The sequence below is a fragment of the Salvelinus sp. IW2-2015 genome, unplaced genomic scaffold, assembly GCF_002910315.2.
Source record: "Salvelinus sp. IW2-2015 unplaced genomic scaffold, ASM291031v2 Un_scaffold2191, whole genome shotgun sequence".
Lineage (NCBI taxonomy): Eukaryota > Metazoa > Chordata > Actinopteri > Salmoniformes > Salmonidae > Salvelinus > Salvelinus sp. IW2-2015.
The window spans coordinates 245,815-266,015 of record NW_019943521.1 but is presented as its reverse complement, the minus strand read 5'-3'; the positions used below and the strand labels follow the sequence as shown (position 1 = coordinate 266,015).

General features: G+C 45.4%; 1 protein-coding gene and 1 pseudogene across 1 annotated transcript; both read left to right on the top strand.

The window, feature by feature from the left end:
• Positions 1 to 221: 221 nt before the first annotated feature.
• On the top strand, positions 222 to 15,821 carry LOC112073231 (E3 ubiquitin/ISG15 ligase TRIM25-like; annotated as a pseudogene).
• Positions 15,822 to 18,028: 2,207 nt separating this feature from the next.
• On the top strand, positions 18,029 to 19,929 carry LOC112073229 (poly(ADP-ribose) glycohydrolase-like). Its single transcript, XM_024140560.2, has 4 exons — positions 18,029 to 18,776; positions 18,896 to 19,004; positions 19,096 to 19,204; positions 19,731 to 19,929. The coding sequence occupies exons 2-4, from the start codon at positions 18,933 to 18,935 to the stop codon at positions 19,895 to 19,897; spliced, it is 348 nt and encodes a 115-aa protein (XP_023996328.1). The 5' UTR covers positions 18,029 to 18,776; positions 18,896 to 18,932; the 3' UTR covers positions 19,898 to 19,929.
• The last annotated feature ends 272 nt before the right edge of the window (positions 19,930 to 20,201 follow it).

Sequence of the window (20,201 nt, the reverse complement as noted above, 5' to 3'; positions counted from 1 at the left end):
GCTGTGGTGAATGTGTAGTCACTATGTGCTGTGGTGAATGTGTAGTCACTATGTGCTGTGGTGACTGTGTAGGAATCTCCTCATTTCTCTCTCCCTTCCCCTCCTGTTTTTCTTAACTCCCCCTCTAGCATAACCAGGAAGACCCTCCCCTCCCACAAACTCTCTTCTGAGGAAACGAAACTGATCTGAGTCTCTCTGTCGTCTGTCTGTGTGGAGAGTGAACAACAACAGTCTAAATGGCTCAGCAGGGAGTTCTGCTGGACCAGGACCAGTTTCTGTTGTTCTGTCTGTCTGGAACTACTGAAGGAGCCGGTGGCTATTCCCTGTGGACACAGTTACTGTAGAAGCTGTTATTGAGGGCTACTGGAATCAGGATGATCAGGGCATCTACAGCTGTCCTCAGTAGCAATCAGACCTTCACTCCAAGGCCTACTCTGGGGGAAAATAACATGTTGGCTGAGGTGGTGGAGACACTGAAGAAGACAGGACTCCAGGCTGCTCCCCCTGCTCTGTGCAATGCTGGACCTGGAGATGTGGCGTGTGATTTCTGCACTGGGCACAAGAAAGCAGAAAGCCCTCATGTCCTGTCTGGTGTGTCTGGTGTCTTACTGTGAGACTCACCTCCAGCTCACTATGATCTTCCTGTACTAAAGAAACACAAGCTGGTCAAAGCCACCGCACAACTACAGGAGAAGATCTGCTCTCATCATGACCAACTGCTGGAGGTTTACTGTCGTACCGATCAACAGTGGATCTCGTATCAATGTATGATGGATGAACATAAAGGCCATGATACAGTGTCAGCTGCAGCAGAGAGGACTGAGATACAGGTTAGACCAGAACAATTCTAAACATAGAATTTAAGACACAGTAGGAAGACTGTTTTAATAAGAGAGGAAAAAGTAACATAGTTCAAATAAACGTGATCCAAGCAGAATAAATATGAACGTGAAACCTGAGTTATGAGCATTTGAACCCATTATCATTCTGAATGCTCTTTTATCAGTTCAAATTCAGTCTCTCTAATACATGTTGTGTTTTGTAAAAACCATAATCATTCATCAATTGTGTGCTGTGGTGACTGTGTAGTAACTGTGTGCTGTGGTGACTGTGTAGTAACTGTGTGATGGTGACTGTGTAGTAACTGTGTGATGTGGTACTGTGTATGACTGTGATGTGTGACTGTGTAGTACTGTGTGATGTGGTGACTGTGTAGTAACTGTGTGCTGGGGTGACTGTGTAGTAACTGTGTGATGTGGTGAACTGTGTAGTAACTGTGTGTGTGGTGACTGTGTAGTACTGTGTGAGTGTAACTGTGTAGTCTGTGTGCTGTGGACTGTGTAGTAACTGTGTGCTGTGGTGACTGTGTAGTAACTGTGTGTGTGGGACTGTGTAGTAACTGTGTGCTGTGTGACTGTGTAGTAACTGTGTGCATGTGGTGACGTGTGTAGTAACTGTGTGATGTGGTGACTGTGTAGTAACTGTGTGCTGTGGTGACTGACGTGAGAACACAGTTTGGTTGGCCTTTTTAACCATCAGCAATATATAATATTTTTTTACCTTTTTTTTAACTAGGCAAGGCAGTTAAGAACAATTTTTTTTTTTTACAATGACAGCCTACCCCAGCCAAACCCGGGCTAATTGTGCGCCGCCCAATCACAGCCGGATGTGATACAGCATGGATTCGAACCAGGGACTGTAGTGACATCTCTTGCGCTGAGATGCTGTGCCTTAGACCGCTGTGCCACTCGGAGCCCTAACAATATAGATCACATACTTTCCAAATGGACTTTCTCCAGATTTTCATCCCTACTGTCGTGTCTTTGCATCATTAAAACTGAAGATTTATTTATCAAATAACTCTCTGTAATATTATTACGGGATTAAACTGATTAATCATGTAACTGTAATATAACTAGGAAGTCGGGGCACCAAGGAAAATATTCAGATTACAAAGTTAAAATTTCCTAATATAACTTTCAGATGTTTTTATATCTGATCAATTAGTCTTCGAATTAATGAATTATTATTTACCTCACGTCAGTCTCATTCCAAACATCGTAAATTGTTGGTTATCTGCACGAACCCAGTCTTCACTATGAGTCATCCATACATCAATTGTGTAACGGCAGCCTTCCCTATCTTCACTAGAAGAGAGAGTGTAGCAGGGATCGGACCAACACGCAGCGTAGCCAGTGCTCAGTACACGCACCTCAAGGCGAGTGCGGGTGCTGGAACTGGAGAGCCTGGTACGGTGCGCTGGCACCGGAGAGCTGGTGCATGGGGGTGCCACAGGAGAGCTGGTGCGCTGAGCTGGCACAGGACGTGCAGGGCTAGGAAGGCGCACAGGAGGCCTGGTGCGTGAGGCTGGCACAGTCTTCACCAGACGGCTAGCCCGACCTTCAGGACGAGTATGGAGAGCTGACTCAGGTGACATCAAATCCCCGACATGTTCCGTCGGGCGGATGTCGTGCCTCATGCACCAAACCAGCAATTCCTAATTTCTCTCTCTCCAATTTCCCCATTAGATCCTTCACAGTTCTCTACTTCGCTCACCTCCAAAACCGCCCTCACTGGCTCTGGTTCCATCCTTGGCTCCTACGGTAAGCAGGGGAAGTTGGCTTAAGTCTCCTACTTGACGCAGCTACACACCCCTTTAGCCCCCCCCCCCCCCCAATAAATTTTTGGGGGAGCCTCTCGGGCTTCCACCCGCTCTGCCTTGCTAGGCCCTCATAATGCCGCCTCTCGCTTTTGCTGCCTCCAGCTCCGCTTTGGGGGGCGACATTCCTCTGGCTCTGCCAGGGTCCTTTTCCGTCCAGCTCATCTCCCATGTCCACTCCTGAACTCGCTGCTGCTGCCGCTGCTGCCCGTTGCTACGCTGCTTGGTCCGAGATTGGTGGTGGGTTCTGTAACGGCAGCCTTCCCTCTCTTCGCTAGAAGAGAGAGTGTAGCAGGGATCGGACCAACACGCAGCGTAGCCAGTGCTCAACATGTTTAATTAAACGAAAACAGTGAACACTTACAACGATACAAAACAACAAAAATGTGGCAAACCTAAAACAGTCCTATCTGGTGCAGACAAAACACAGAGACAGGAAACACCACCCACAATCCCAAACAAAAACAAGCCATATATATGATTCTCAATCAGGGACAACGATTGACAGCTGCCTCTGATTGAGAACCATATTAGGCTGGACACAGAAACAGACAAACTAGAACACACAACATAGAATTCCCACCAGCTCACGTCCTGACCAACACTAAAAAAGCAAAACACATAAGAACTCTGGTCAGGACGTACAAATAGTCTTAAAATCATTTATTTACTAATTAAGTAATTCACAGAAATGCATAAACAAACAGTAGATAGTACAAGGAAATGATAACGGAGTTTCCCTAGTGGATAAACCGGTATCGCGGTTGAGAAGACACTACAAAGTTGATATTATAACAATTGAAATGCTAATCCTTTGCACATGAACGCTCACTCATTCAGGAACAATTGCAATCAATATATATATTTACGCTCAGTGTGTCGTCGGGATCTCTGTTAAAAGTTTGTTTCTGTTGAAGAGTCTGTCCGCCCTCTCTCTGTCGTGGTTAGAACGGAATAGTTCAGAGTGACATTCATTCATGTCGGTCTTTCGCGTTCAATGATACGAATTCCTAGCTGCAGACTAGTAATAATATCAAAGACTTGTTCTTATTCTGTCGGTATCGATAGTCTAAGAGTTGAACCACGTGGTATGGTTAAAAGATTCAGCCATCTACTCAAACCTTAGGTTTATGGTCTCTACTCAAACCTTGGCCCTCTCGTGGTAAGCTGGTCTGCAACCTTTAGCCATTCGTAATTGCGGTAAGCTCGGTCTGTTGATAGAAAACCGGGGTGGGGGTTATTCGGAAGAGCAGAAAAGGGCCTGTCCCAGGACGCCAGACCATAACTGTGCTCATGGGCGGTCCTCTGATTTAGTTAAACTCCAAAGGGAATCTTCATTAAACAGTCCAAAATCACATTACACAATTTCACAAACAGTATCATCCTCACTCATTCACTTATACAACAATTAGATGTAAGCCTCATATCTGAGGCTATTGTATAAACAGCATTATGGTAATGTGGCCGTATTGTCTCTCATGAGTTTCACAAAATTGTACCAATGGACCAGTTCGTAGCTGGATTCTTCACCGATCTTTTATACATTCTCCAGAACATAAATACTGTTCGGACCTCCAGTTCTGTGAAGGTGGAAGAAATTCCTTTGTTCTCTCCATGAAAACTCCCTCTCCTCTATACTGTGGCCATGAGGAGATAATCTCCCTCCAGGAATTTACGACCGGAGGTTCCAGCAGCCTGAGTGTAGGAGACAGAGAGAGGGGATGGTGCTTGCTGTACCCAAAGAGGCAACGTCATGACACTACCTCTATGTTACTTCACTGTTGAACTATTGGACACATTAGAAAAACAGTATGATGGGTCCACATATGGCTTTACTTCATTTTACTTTTTTTATTTTCACTGCATCAGGTATAACGTAGACAGACGTTTCAGCATTTTAGCATTCTTCAGTGTGTAGGTACCTACGGGATTTTCACACCAACCAAACCTTTGGAAGAGCGTGATGGTCCCCTTTTAATTATTGTAACTAATGGACATATAAAACTTGGTAGCTCAATGAAAAGTGTTTCACCACAGAGTCAGCTGGGAATGAGTCAGCAGAAGCTCCAGCAGAGAGTCCAGGAGAGAGAGAAGCTGCTGAAGGAGCTCCAACAGGCTGTGGAGTCCTCAAGGTGAGTATTATTATTGACCAGAGGATATGCACATTTTACTTCCTCCTCCAGTCAGCAGTGAGGGAGAGGCCCTCTCCAATCAGACTTTCTGAGTCCCACTGTGGGGAACAGGCAGGGCCGGCCACTAGGCATAAGAGACATAAGCTGTCGCTTAGGGCCCAACCCCCCTGAAAATGTTTGAGGGACTCAGCCGAGTTCTCAACTTCCTGTTGAGAGTTAGAGAGTTAGTAAGATACACAAGTTGCAATTTTGAGAATGTGGTTGTGGATCAGCAGTGTTCTCTTGTTATGTCTGTCACTGACAGTCACTCAATTTTTAGATTGGTAGTTAGTCTAGCAGCTATCTAAACTTGTAGTTATCATAGCCAAATTACCGATTGAGCACGAAGGGTACCTGCCCATGGCCTTGACCTTCAGGGGCCCCCACTGATTTTCACTCTCATGGTATAAGTCAAAGTGTAGAATTTCAGGAAATTAGCTTAAACTGCAAAAATGTATCTCCACACCATGGCTACATGTGTAGAATTGCAGGAAATGTACTTTAAAAAGGAAACATTTTCTCTACCGTCAAGAGGGGGCCACTAAATTGTTTTACCCGCGAGGTGGGGAGACCCCCAGGCAAATCTCCTCTTAGGGCCTCCAAAAGGCTTAGGTCATCCCTAGGAACAGGCTGTCTGGGCTCCCTAGTTACAGAGAGGATAGACTGATAAACATGGAGCCTTCACTATTTTGTCCTCTTCTCTCTATTCATTCTATCTCCCTCTCTCTTTCTTTCTCTTTGCTCTCTCTCTGTCCTAACAGCGTTCTGCAAATGCAGCAGTGGATGACAGTGAGAGTATCTTTACTGAGGCTGATCCGCTCCATGGAGGAAAGGCGCTCTGAGGTGAAGGAGCTGATCAGAGCCCAGGAGAAGGCTGAAGTGAGTCGAGCTGAAGGTCTACTGGAGCAACTGGAACAGGAGATAGTTGAGCTGAAAGAGGAGAGATGCTGAGCTGGAGCAACTCTCACACACAGAGGATCACATCCATTTCCTTCAGGTGACTATACTGCCTTGTTTAGGCCTATACATGATATGAATATGAAGTTACAGTGATGTAAATCTCTCTCTCTCTCTGTCCAGAGTTATCAATCTCCTCAAGTCCCAGTGTATCTTCAGACTTGCCCAGCATCATTGTCTGTCCTCTTCAGTACTTTGAGAATGTGAATAAGTCAGTGTCTGAGCTGAGAGTGAAAGTAGAACACCTCCTAAAGGAGAATGGCCAAGATCTCCACTACAGGTGGGTTGGAAATACTAAATCTGCGAGTTATACAGGTGGCCCAAATCTGATCTTTTGCCCAATTATTTGTCTTTTGACCAATCAGATCAGATCGTTTGCCAATAATTGTGCAAAAGATCAGAATTGGGCTGCCTGTGTTAATGAAGCCCTTTATTTAAATACAAAATCTCTTACCTTTCTTAACTATTGAATTAACTATTTCTATCAATGTTACCGCTGCTCACGAACCAAATTTCCCTCTGGTGACAATTAAAGTTGGATGGATTGATTATAATAACATCAACTTATTCTTATTGAAGGTTACAGCTATCATACAGCATCAAATTGTCATCCTGTGTCCTCCTGTCTCTCTGTCTTCCCTGGGGATGCAGGTCTATACAACCACAGCTCCCAGATGAAAGCTGCTCTGCAGCAAGACGACCCCATGGGAGGACAAGGACAGGGGGTCAGGAGGTCAAACGCCGCCCAAGCAGCGAGTTCCCTGTTGGAAACTTGGTCGATGTTGACAACACTCTGGTCGCCAAATCACTGCATGAGACAGTGAGAGAGAAAGGGATGAGGAAAGGGAGAAAAAGAGGGGTAGAGGTAGGGATAGAGGGTGGGAAAGAGAGAGGGATCGAGGAAGGGAAGCGACAGGGATGGAGCGAGCAAAGGAGAGAGGAATGGAGGAAGGGAAAGAGAGAGGGAGGAGGAAGGAAAGAGAGATGGAGGGGCGAGGGAAAGATCGAGGGATAGAGGGTGGGAAAGCGAGAGGGATGGAACGAGAGGAGTGAGGGATGAGAGGAGAAGAGGTCGTGCTGCTCTCTCTCTGAGCTGAAGAAAGTCCCTCAGTGTCACATGGAGCTGGAGCCGCTGTCCTTCAGCAGAACTAACAACGTTCTCATAGATGTAAGATCTCTGGCATCGCTCTGTCTGGTCAGAACTAATGTGGTGTCTTTCTTTGTTGTGATTATGGAGAGGAATGAGGAGGAGGAGGTAGATGTCTGAACAGCGCATTCTTCACCACACCTGTCTGTGTGGGTGGACCATTTCAGATTGACATTTCAGATTGATGCCAAGGAACTTGAAGCATTTCACCTGCACCTAAACAGTGCAGATTAATAAAAAAGCTTGCATCTAAAGCGACTGAGAGGGAACTGGATTGTGAAATCATTGCTGTCTCTCACAGATCATTCATGTCTCTGTCTACCTCCCTATTCAGGTGAATGAGTTCCACCATAAAAGGAACATTGAAACCCTCAGTCTGGACATCATGTGTGGCACAGTGACTTTGTTAAGATGGCCTGCTCACCAGAAGCATCATCAAGAGACTGGATCGGTGGGTTTCATTGATTGATTTATTGATACTTTATTTGTCGATTGACTGGTTCAATAGAATGGTTGGTTGGTTGGTTGGTTTGGTTGGTGTGGTGGTTAACTATTGATTGATTTGCTGGCATAATGATTGATTGGTTAGTAGGTGGTTAGTTGAGTGGTTAGTTGGTTGAGTAAATAGTTGATTGATTGGTTAGTTTGTTGAATGGTTAGTTGGTTGATTGGTCGGTTGGTTGATTGATTGACTTGCCAGGTAACCAGCTCTGAGCGAAGTCGTGGGAGACGTGGTCTCTAAACAGCTGAGAGGTCTGGCCAAGAAGACCACTGCAGTCAGTGGGTGACGTAGAGGTACGACACACACACACACCTCCATTATCCTAACATTTCCTAAACATGCCTCATGTTACCTGGGTTTGGGGAAACAGTTAAGGTAGCGGGTTAGCATGTTTGACCAGTACTGTTTAACTATGATCTACATGTTTCTCTCCACTTAGAAGCCATAAAGAAATACACCCAAAGTATTGAAGCTCAATGGTCCTTGATTGCCCTGCATACCTTTGTTCAGGTCAGTTACCACTTACTGTGAAGGAATCTCTCTAATGGTGTATGTAGAATTACAATATATTCTCCTTTCCTCTCCTCTAGAAATCACCAAAGAAGAGAAATACTACACATCTGTTTTTCCTAAGATAGGCAAAGCTGGCCTCCAGCCTGCCTCACTATAATCAGAAAGTAACAACATAGAAACTGAATGAGTACTATGGTAGAGAGATAGTGTACTATGTAGGGTACAGGAGTAATGTACCGTAGATGTGTGTGTGTGTGTGTGTTGTGTTGTGTGTGGTGTGTGTGTGTGTGTGTGTTGTGTGGTGTGTGTGTGTGTGTGTGTGTGTGTGTGTGTGGTGTGTGTGTGTGTGTGTGTGGTGTGTGTGTGTGTTGGTGTAGGCTATCCCTCTGCTCCAGAAGGACCAGACTCAGTCCATCACGTTGTCCCAGAGTCAGATAGCTTGTCTGCTGGCCAACGCCTTCTACTGCACCTTCCCCCACCGCAACTCCCCAACCCCAGAGCAGAGTACCATAACTACCCCACATCAACTTAACAGGTCAGAACACACAGCACAACTCCACTGAGACCCACACACATAGAGACAAACATGAAAGTATTCCAACTTCAACAGATGATAACATGTGACCACCTATCTTCTGTGTTTGTCAGTCTCGCTTTGAAACAGTGGTCTTGAGAGGAAGAGAGAGAAGCTGTAGAGCCCTCCGTTCATTACATTCCACACTGGTCACACGACCCAGGTACGTTACCTACCTGCTGTGGTGACTGTGTAGTAACTGTGTGCTGTGGTGACTGTGTAGTAACTGTGTGATGTGGTGACTGTGTAGTAACTGTGTGCTGTGGTGACTGACGTGAGAACACAGTTTGGTTGGCCTTTTTAACCATCAGCAATATATATATATTTTTTACCTTTTTTTTAACTAGGCAAGGCAGTTAAGAACAATTTTTTTTTTTACAATGACAGCCTACCCCAGCCAAACCCGGGCTAATTGTGCGCCGCCCAATCACAGCCGGATGTGATACAGCATGGATTCGAACCAGGGACTGTAGTGACATCTCTTGCGCTGAGATGCTGTGCCTTAGACCGCTGTGCCACTCGGAGCCCTAACAATATAGATCACATACTTTTCCAAATGGACTTTCTCCAGATTTTCATCCCTACTGTCGTGTCTTTGGCATCATTAAAACTGAAGATTTATTTATCAAATAACTCTCTGTAATATTATTACGGGATTAAACTGATTAATCATGTAACTGTAATTAACTAGGAAGTCGGGGCACCAAGGAAAATATTCAGATTACAAAGTTAAAATTTTCCTAATATAACTTTCAGATGTTTTAATATCTGATCAATTAGTCTTCGAATTAATGAATTATTATTTACCTCACGTCAGTCTCATTCCAAACATCGTAAATTGTTGGTTATCTGCACGAACCCAGTCTTCACTATGAGTCATCCATACATCAATTGTGTAACGGCAGCCTTCCCTATCTTCACTAGAAGAGAGAGTGTAGCAGGGATCGGACCAACACGCAGCGTAGCCAGTGCTCAAGTACACGCACCTCAAGGCGAGTGCGGGGTGCTGGAACTGGAGGCCTGGTACGTGGCGCTGGCACCGGAGAGCTGGTGCATGGGGGTGCCACAGGAGAGCTGGTGCGCTGAGCTGGCACAGGACGTGCAGGGCTAGGAAGGCGCACAGGAGGCCTGGTGCGTGAGGCTGGCACAGTCTTCACCAGACGGCTAGCCCGCACCTCAGGACGAGTATGGAGAGCTGACTCAGGTGACATCAAATCCCCGACATGTTCCGTCGGGCGGATGTCGTGCCTCATGCACCAAACCAGCAAATTCCTAATTTCTCTCTCCTCCAATTTCCCCATTAGATCCTTCACAGTCTCTACTTCGCTCACCTCCAAAACCGCCCTCACTGGCTCTGGTTCCATCCTTGGCTCCTTACGGTAAGCAGGGAAGTTGGCTTAAGTCTCCTACTTGACGCAGCTACACACCCCTTTAGCCCCCCCCCCCCCCCAATAAATTTTTGGGGGAGCCTCTCGGGCTTCCACCCGCTCTGCCTTGCTAGCGCCTCATAATGCCGCCTCTCCGCTTTTGCTGCCTCCAGCTCCGCTTTGGGCGGCGACATTCCTCTGGCTCTGCCAGGGTCCTTTTCCGTCCAGCTCATCCTCCATGTCCACTCCTGAACTCGCTGCTGCTGCCGCTGCTGCCCGTTGCTACGCTGCTTGGTCCGAGATTGTGGGTGGTTCTGTAACGGCAGCCTTCCCTCTCTTCGCTAGAAGAGAGAGTGTAGCAGGGATCGGACCAACACGCAGCGTAGCCAGTGCTCAACATGTTTAATTAAACGAAAACAGTGAACACTTACAACGATACAAAACAACAAAAATGTGGCAAACCKAAACAGTCCTATCTGGTGCAGACAAAACACAGAGACAGGAAACAACCACCCACAATCCCCAACACAAAACAAGCCACCTATATATGATTCTCAATCAGGGACAACGATTGACAGCTGCCTCTGATTGAGAACCATATTAGGCTGGACACAGAAACAGACAAACTAGACACACAACATAGAATTCCCACCCAGCTCACGTCCTGACCAACACTAAACAAGCAAAACACATAAGAACTCTGGTCAGGACGTTACAAATAGTCTTAAAATCATTTATTTACTAATTAAGTAATTCACAGAAATGCATAAACAAACAGTAGATAGTTACAAGGAAATGATAACGGAGTTTCCCTAGTGGGATAAACCGGTATCGCGGTTGATGAGACACTACAAAGTTGATAATTATAACAATTGAAATGCTAATCCTTTGCACATGAACGCTCACTCATTCAGGAACAATTGCAATCAATATATATATTTACGCTCAGTGTGTCGTCGGGATCTCTGTTGAAAAGTTTGTTTCTGTTGAAGAGTCTGTCCGCCCTCTCTCTGTCGTGGTTAGAACGGATAGTTCAGAGTGACATTCATTCATGTCGGTCTTCGCGTTCAATGATACCGAATTCCTAGCTGCAGACTAGTAATTAATATCAAAGACTTGTTCTTATTCTGTCGGTATCGATAGTCTAAGAGTTGAACCACGTGGTATGGTTAAAAGATTCAGCCATCTACTCAAACCTTAGGTTTATGGTCTCTACTCAAACCTTGGCCCTCTCGTGGTAAGCTGGTCTGCAACCTTTAGCCATCTCGTAATTGCGGTAAGCTCGGTCTGTTGATAGAAAACCGGGGTGGGGGTTTTATTCGGAAGAGCAGAAAAGGGCCTGTCCCAGGACGCCAGACCATAACTGTGCTCATGGGCGGTCCTCTGATTTAGTTAAACTCCAAAGGGAATCTTCATTAAACAGTCCAAAATCACATTACACAATTTCACAAACAGTATCATCCTCACTCATTCATCTTATACAACAATTAGATGTAAGCCTCATATCTGAGGCTATTGTATAAACAGCATTATGGTAATGTGGCCGTATTGTCTCTCATGAGTTTCACAAAATTGTACCAAATGGACCAGTTCGTAGCTGGATTCTTCACCGATCTTTTATACATTCTCCAGAACATAAATACTGTTCGGACCTCCAGTTCTGTGAGGTGGAAGAAATTCCTTTGTTCTCTCCATGAAAACTCCCTCTCTCTCTATACTGTGGCCATGAGGAGATAATCTCCTCCAGGAATTTACGACCTGAGGTTCCAGCAGCCTGAGTGTAGGAGACAGAGAGAGGGGGATGGTGCTTGCTGTACCCAAAGAGGGCAACGTCATGACACTACCCTCTATGTTACTTCACTGTTGAACTATTGGACACATTAGAAAAACAGTATGATGGGTCCACACATATGGCTTTACTTCATTTTACTTTTTTATTTTCACTGCATCAGGTATAACGTAGACAGACGTTTCAGCATTTTAGCATTCTTCAGTGTGTAGGTACCTACGGGATTTTCACACCAACCAAACCTTTGGAAGAGCGTGATGGTCCCCTTTTAATTATTGTAACTAATGGACATATAAAACTTGGTAGCTCAATGAAAAGTGTTTCACCACAGAGTCAGCTGGGAATGAGTCAGCAGAAGCTCCAGCAGAGAGTCCAGGAGAGAGAGAAGCTGCTGAAGGAGCTCCAACAGGCTGTGGAGTCTCTCAAGGTGAGTATTATTATTGACCAGAGGATATGCACATTTTACTTCCCTCCTCCAGTCAGCCAGTGAGGGAGAGGCCCTCTCCAATCAGACTTTCTGAGTCCCACTGTGGGGAACAGGCAGGGCCGGCACTAGGCATAAGAGACATAAGCTGTCGCTTAGGGCCCCAACCCCCCCTGAAAATGTTTGAGGGACTCAGCCAGGTTCTCAACTTCCTGTTGAGAGTTAGAGAGTTAGTAGAATACACAAGTTGCAATTTTGAAATGTGGTTGTGGATCAGCAGTGTTCCTCTTGTTATGTCTGTCACTGACAGTCACTCAATTTTTAGATTGGTAAGTTAGTCTAGCCAGCTATCTAAACTTGTAGTTATCATAGCCAAATTACCGATTGAGCACGAAGGGTACCTGCCCATGGGCCTTGACCTTCAGGGGCCCCCACTGATTTTCACTCTCATGGTATAAGTCAAAATGTGTAGAATTTCAGGAAATTAGCTTCAAACTGCAAAAATGTATCTCCACACCATGGCTACATGTGTAGAATTGCAGGAAATGTACTTTAAAAAGGAAACATTTTCTCTCTACCGTCAAGAGGGGGGCCACTAAATTGTTTTACCCGCGAGGTGGGGAGACCCCCAGGCAAATCTCTCTTAGGGCCTCCAAAAGGCTTAGGTCATCCCTAGGAACAGGCTGTCTGGGCTCCTAGTTACAGAGAGGATAGACTGATAACATGGAGCCTTCACTATTTTGTCCTCTTCTCTCTATTCATTCTATCTCCCTCTCTCTTTCTTTCTCTTGCTCTCTCTCTGTCCTAACAGCGTTCTGCAAATGCAGCAGTGGATGACAGTGAGAGTATCTTTACTGAGCTGATCCGCTCCATGGAGGAAAGGCGCTCTGAGGTGAAGGAGCTGATCAGAGCCCAGGAGAAGGCTGAAGTGAGTCGAGCTGAAGGWCTACTGGAGCAACTGGAACAGGAGATAGTTGAGCTGARGAGGAGAGATGCTGAGCTGGAGCAACTCTCACACACAGAGGATCACATCCATTTCCTTCAGGTGACTATACTGCCTTGTTAGGCCTATACATGATATGAATATGAAGTTACAGTGATGTAAATCTCTCTCTCTCTCTGTCCAGAGTTATCAATCTCTCTCAAGTCCCAGTGTATCTTCAGACTTGCCCAGCATCATTGTCTGTCCTCTTCAGTACTTTGGAGATRTGAATAAGTCAGTGTCTGAGCTGAGAGTGAAAGTAGAASACCTCCTTAAAGGAGAATGGACCAAGATCTCCACWACAGGTGGGTTGGAAATACTAAATCTGCGAGKTATACAGGTGGCCCAAATCTGATCTTTTGCCCAATKATTTGTCTTTTGACCAATCAGATCAGATCGTTTGCCAATAATTGTGCAAAAGATCAGAATTGGGCTGCCTGTGTTAATGAAGCCCTTTATTTAAATACAAAATCTCTTACCTTTCTTAACTATTGAATTAACTATTTCTATCATRTTACCGCTGCTCAYGAACCAAATTTCCCTYTGGTGACAATTAAAGTTKGATGGATTGATTATAATAACATCAACTTATTCTTATTGAAGGTCCTACAGCTATCAAATACAGCATCAAATTGTCMTCCTGTGTCCTCCTGTCTCTCTGTCTCTCTCTGGGGATAGCAGGTCATAACAACCACAGCTCCCAGATGAAAGCTGCTCTGCAGCAAGACGACCCCATGGAGGACAAGGACAGGGGTCAGGAGGTCAAACGCCGCCCAAGCAGCGAGTTCCCTGTTGGAAACTTGGTCGATGTTGACAACACTCTGGTCGCCAAATCACTGCATGGAGACAGTGAGAGAGAAAGGGATGAGGAAAGGGAGAAAAAGAGGGGTAGAGGTAGGGATAGAGGGTGGGAAAGAGAGAGGGATCGAGGAAGGGAAAGCGACAGGGATGGAGCGAGCAAAGGAGAGAGGAATGGAGGAAGGGAAAGAGAGAGGGATGGAGGAAGGGAAAGAGAGATGGAGGGGGCGAGGGAAAGATCGAGGGATAGAGGGTGGGAAAGCGAGAGGGATGGAACGAGAGGAGTGAGGGATGAGGAGGAGAAGAGGTCGTGCTGCTCTCTCTCTGAGCTGAAGAAAGTCCCTCAGTGTCACATGGAGCTGGAGCCGCTGTCCTTCAGCAGAACTAACAACGTTCTCATAGATGTAAGACTCTCTGGCATCGCTCTGTCTGGTCAGAATAACTGTGGTGTCTTTCTTTGTTTGTGATTATGGAGAGAATGAGGAGGAGGAGGTAGATGTCTGAACAGCGCATTCTTCACCACACTGTCTGTGTGGGTGGACCATTTCAGATTGACATTTCAGATTGATGCCAAGGAACTTGAAGCATTTCACCTGCACTAAACAGTGCAGATTAATAAAAAAGCTTGCATCTAAAGCGACTGAGAGGGAACTGGATTGTTGAAATCATTGCTGTCTCTCACAGATCATTCATGTCTCTGTCTACCTCCCTATTCAGGTGAATGAGTTCCACCATAAAAGGACATTGAAACCTCAGTCTGGACATCATGTGTGGCACAGTGACTTTGTTAAGATGCCCTGCTCACCAGAAAGCATCATCAAGACTGGATCGGTGGGTTCATTGATTGATTTATTGATACTTTATTTGTCGATTGACTGGTTCAATAGAATGGTTGGTTGGTTGGTTGGTTGGTTGGTTGGTTGGTTAACTGATTGATTGATTTGCTGGCATAATGATTGATTTGTTAGTAGGTTGGTTAGTTGAGTGGTTAGTTGGTTGAGTAAATAGTTGATTGATTGGTTAGTTGGTTGAATGGTTAGTTGGTTGATTGGTCGGTTGGTTGATTGATTGACTTTCCCAGGTAACCAGCTCTGAGCGAAGTCGGTGGGACGTGGTCTCTAAACAGCTGGAGAGTCTGGCCAAGAAGACCACTGCATCAGTGGGTGACGTAGAGGTACGACACACACACACACCTCCATTATCCTAACATTTCCTAACATGCCTCATGTTAACCTGGGTTTGGGGAAACAGTTAAGGTAGGGGTTAGCATGTTTGACCAGTACTGTTTAACTATGATCTACATGTTTCTCTCCACTTAGAAAGCCATAAAGAAATACAACGCCAATAGTAAGTGAAGCTCAATGGTCCTTGATGCCCTGCATACCTTTGTTCAGGTCAGTTACCACTTCACTGTGAAGGAATCTCTCTCTAATGGTGTTATGTAGATTACATATATTCTCCTTTCCTCTCCTCTAGAAATCACCAAAGAAGAGAAATACTACACATCTGTTTTTCCTAAGATAGCAAAGCTGGCCTCCAGCCTCCTCACTATATCAAGAAGGTAACACAATAGAAACTGAATGATGTACTATGGTAGAGAGATAGTGTACTATGTAGGGTACAGAGGTAATGTACCCTACATGTGGTGTGTGTGTGTGGTGTGTGTGGTGTGTGTGTGTGTGTGTGTTGTGTGTGTGTGTGTGTGTGTGTGTGTGTGTGTGTGTGTGTGTGTGTGTGTGTGTGTGTGTGTGTGTGTGTGTTGTGTGTGTGGTGTGTGTAGGCTATCCCTCTGCTCCAGAAGGACCAGACTCAGTCCATCACGTTGTCCCAGAGTCAGATAGCTTGTCTGCTGGCCAACGCCTTCTACTGCACCTTCCCCCACCGCAACTCCCCCAACCCCAGAGCAGAGTACCTAACTACCCACCATCACTTTAACAGGTCAGAAACACACAACAAACTCCACTGAGGACCACACACACAAACAAACAAAGTATTCCAACTTCAACAGATGATAACATGTGACCACTCTATCTTCTCTGTGTTGTCAGTCTGTTTGAAAAGTGGTCTGAGAGGAAGAGAGAGAAGCTGAGAGCCCTCCTTCATTACTTCCACACTGTCACAGACCCAGGTACGTTACTACCACACACATATAGTCACTTATAGACTGGAATATAAGTAGTGTAGTGTACTGTAGGGTACAGAATGAGTGTATTATGTAGGTTACAGGAACCTATTTAAGACAGTCTGATGAGTGTTGATGAGGAATACCCTCTGATAATAGTTGCTGTGGGAACCCAGATTTACCTGTCTGAACTTGACCTTGTTGTTGCCATGAGCAGCGACCAGGCCCTGTGGGTTGGTGACCTTTGAGAGGCGCTACATCAGAGACATGCCCAACTGGGGGAGGTACACACACACAGACACCACTCACACACACACACCAGACACACACAGACACACAAACACCACAGACAAACACACAGACAAATAAACACACAGACAAACACAGACACAAACACACTTTCTCTGTGTGTCAGTTTGTAGGGAGACTGTTCCTAAACTCCACGTCTCCTCAGTAGGCTTCATAGAGGAACAGGGAGCAGGGATGTTACAGGTTGGTGACATCTACTGGCTTGTGTGTGTAACACTGTATAAGTGTGTGTTTGTGAATTTGTGACTGTGTAATGCTAAGTGTGTGTGTGTGTGTGTGTGTTGCAGGTGGACTTTGCCTGTAACATGATAGGAGGTGGAGTGTTGGGCTCAGGTCTGGTTCAGGAGGATTCTGTTCCTGATGAACCCTGAACCATCATATCTCGACTCTTCACTGAGAACTAGGAGACAATGAGTGTCTCTTCATCACAGTGTGTGGTGTGTGTGTGTGTGTGTGTGTGTGTGTGTGTGTGTGTGTGTGTGTGTGTGTGTGTGTGTGTGTGTGTGTGTGTGTGTGTGTGTGTGTGTGTGTGTGTGTGTGTGTGTGTGTGTGTGTGTGTGTGTGTGTGTGTGTGTGTGTGTGTGTGTGTGTTGTGTGTGTGGTGCTGGTGCTGGTGTGGTGAGAGAATAGTAAAGAAACAAACATTTTACCAACTGGGGGACATTTTGTTTGTCCCCACGAGGTCAAATGCTATTTCTAGAGGGTTTAGTGTTAAGGTTAGAATTATTGTTAGGGTTAGAATTATGTTAAGGGTTAGGAGCGAGGGTTAGTTTTAGGGTTACATGCTGACCACACTGCTCGCGTCGCGTGCAAAATAAATGTACACATACATGTTATTCAATCATTGCACCCACAATGCTTGCACGCGCCAACGAGCGTCTGCGTTGCCAGGCGCTAAAATAGAAGTTACTTCTATTTGTGGCGCAGAACATGTTGCAAGTCCTGCCTCTCCCATCTCTAAATTGGTTAATGGAAGCAGATACCCACGTGCCATCTCCTCATTGGTTATACCCACGCGGCTGACTGAAAAACGAACTGAGGTAGGTCGTCATCATGGTAATAGTATTGCCAATCGCCATGTAAAGTCCAAAGAAGAAAAAGCGTGGAAGGAGGAGAGATGACAAGAAATTATTTGGTTGACTGTTTTATGTGTGGATTCATTGTCGGAGTAGAGGACCTTGTGCATTTCAGGCAAAATAACATATTAACGTTTATATCCCAGGACAAATTGGCTAGAAACAGCAAGCTAGCTAAATAGGACAAATTAGCTAGCAACTGCAAGCTAGCTAGCTAAATTGCCATAAATGTTTAATGCTTTTCGACCTGTCCCCAAATTAATATAATTGATTCAGAGTTTGTTTTGATATTTCAACCAGCGTGTCATGATCGTGTTTGGTGTGGGGGGACAAAATCTACTTGCGCACGATGGCGCACGATGGCGCGACCAGTTTGGGTACGGTGTCAGGGTTAGGATTTTGGGTTAGGTTTAGAGTTAAGGTTAGGGTAAGGGTAAGAGTACGGGTTAGGGTTAGGTTTAGGGTTAGGAGCTAGGGTTAGGTTTAGGGTTAAGGTTAGGTTTAGAGTTAAGGTTAGGGTTAGGGTTAGGGTTGGGGTTAGGGTTAGGGTTAGGGTAAGGGTTAGGGTTAGGGTTAGGGGTTAGGGAAAATAGGAGTTTGAATGGGACAAGGTTAGCTGCCCACCACCATACCTACCACCTTTTATATCTGTCCCCTTCTCCCTACATCACATCTTCTCTCTGTCACATGTGGTGGTTCATTTCTTTGCTATCAAATGAGGAGAGACAAACTTATCACACAAGTCAGAGTTATACTTAAACTAAATCTTTATTCACTTATTAATAAGGGAGCAGGTCAATACAACACACACATATAAAGTGAATCGATTGAGCGCTCTACAATAATGATGGCTGGTCGACGAATCAGCCTCAGATGATTCGTTGAGAGCCCCGAGACAAAAGTACAAAGGTATTTTATAGCCAAGATACACCCCTTTCAACCTACATGACGAATAACAGATGTATAGTATGGGTCACAAGGTTAAGATTTGAATGAAAGATACGTATCATTCACAGCAGACAGTATCTGCTGTAGAATCAGTTCTCTCTCCCTGGTACCATATAGAACAGAAACATTAACTCATGCTCTGGAATTCGGTCTCTTTAGGTTTCATCACCCAAAAGACATTGTAAATCTCCTGACAGTGTTATCTCCCAGAGGCCCATCCTCAGTAGAACATACTCAGTTGAGCATTCTAACAACCCCTTATTCTGTTGCATAAAACAACCATTTGATACAATAATAGCATCATAACATAATCTTGTAATTTCCACCATACACATCTCTCTCTCTCTCTCTCTCTGTAGGTTCTCAACAGTTCAGTCAGTACAGTGGCTACAGCGACACTTTTAAGTGGGTAGGGCCTCACAGAGACGGCTTTGAGAGGTGAACACATACACTCACTCACACACACTCACACACACACACTCACACACACTCACACACACACACTCACACACACACACTCACACTAAAGTCCCTGATTGCTCTGCCTGTGTTTGCAGGGATGAGTGGCAGAGGCTACACAGGCAGATTGTGGCCATGGATGCTCTCCACTTCAGACACCAGAGAGAACAGTACAACATGAAACAGGTCACCAGGGAACTCAACAAGGTGAGAGACAACCCTCCTCTCCTGTAGGGGCCAGATTACAGCTGATTAGTAGAATCTGATGTCGGTGGTCTCCTGTAATATCCTCCCTCAGGCGTATTGTGGCTTTAAGGCAGATGACAACACTTACCCAGACTTCCTTCCTGACATCGCCACGGGCAACTGGGGCTGCGGAGCCTTCAATGGAGACCCCAAACTTAAAGGTACCCCTAACTGTTAACCCCTTACTCAAAGGTAGCCCTAACTGTTAACCCCTTACTTAAAGGTACCCCTAACTGTTAACCCCTTACTCAAAGGTACCCCTAACTGTTAACCCCTTACTCAAAGGTACCNTACTCAAAGGTACCCCTAACTGTTAACCCCTTACTCAAAGGTACCCCTAACTGTTAACCCCTTACTCAAAGGTACCCCTAACTGTTAACCCCTTAACTCAAAGGTACCCCTAACTGTAAACCCCTTACTCAAAGGTACCCCTAACTGTTAACCCCTTAACTTAAAGGTACCACTAACTGTTAACCCCTTACTTAAAGGTACCACTAACTGTTAACCCCTAACCCTCGACCCTTAACTTAAAGGTACTCCTAACTGTTAACCCCTAACCCTCGACCCTTAACTTAAAGGTACCCATTAGATATGCAGTACCACAGGCCTGCTATATGGGTCTACATAGCTCTCTGTCTAAAACTGACAATGACTCTGTGATCTGATTGGTTGATTTTCCCCTCCCAGCTCTGATCCAGCTGATGGCTGCAGCCAGGGCCCATAGAGGTGTGGCCTTCTTCATATTCAAGAACTTCAGCTTGGAGAGAGAGCTGCAGAACATGCACCACCTACTGGTCACACACAGAACTACAGTGGGTGAGTTAGTACACACAGAACTACAGTGGGTGAGTTAGTACACACAGAACTAAGTGGGTGAGTTAGTACACACAGAACTACAGTGGGTGAGTTAGTACACACAGATCTACAGTAGGTGAGTTAGTACACACAGAACTACAGTCGGTGAGTTAGTACACACAGAACTACGGTGGGTGAGTTAGTACACACATAACTACAGTGGGTGAGTTAGTACACACATAACTACAGTGGGTGAGTTAGTACACACAGAACTACAGTGGTGAGTTAGTACACACATATCTACAGTGGGTGAGTTAGTACACACAGAACTACAGTGGGTGAGTTAGTACACACAGAACTACA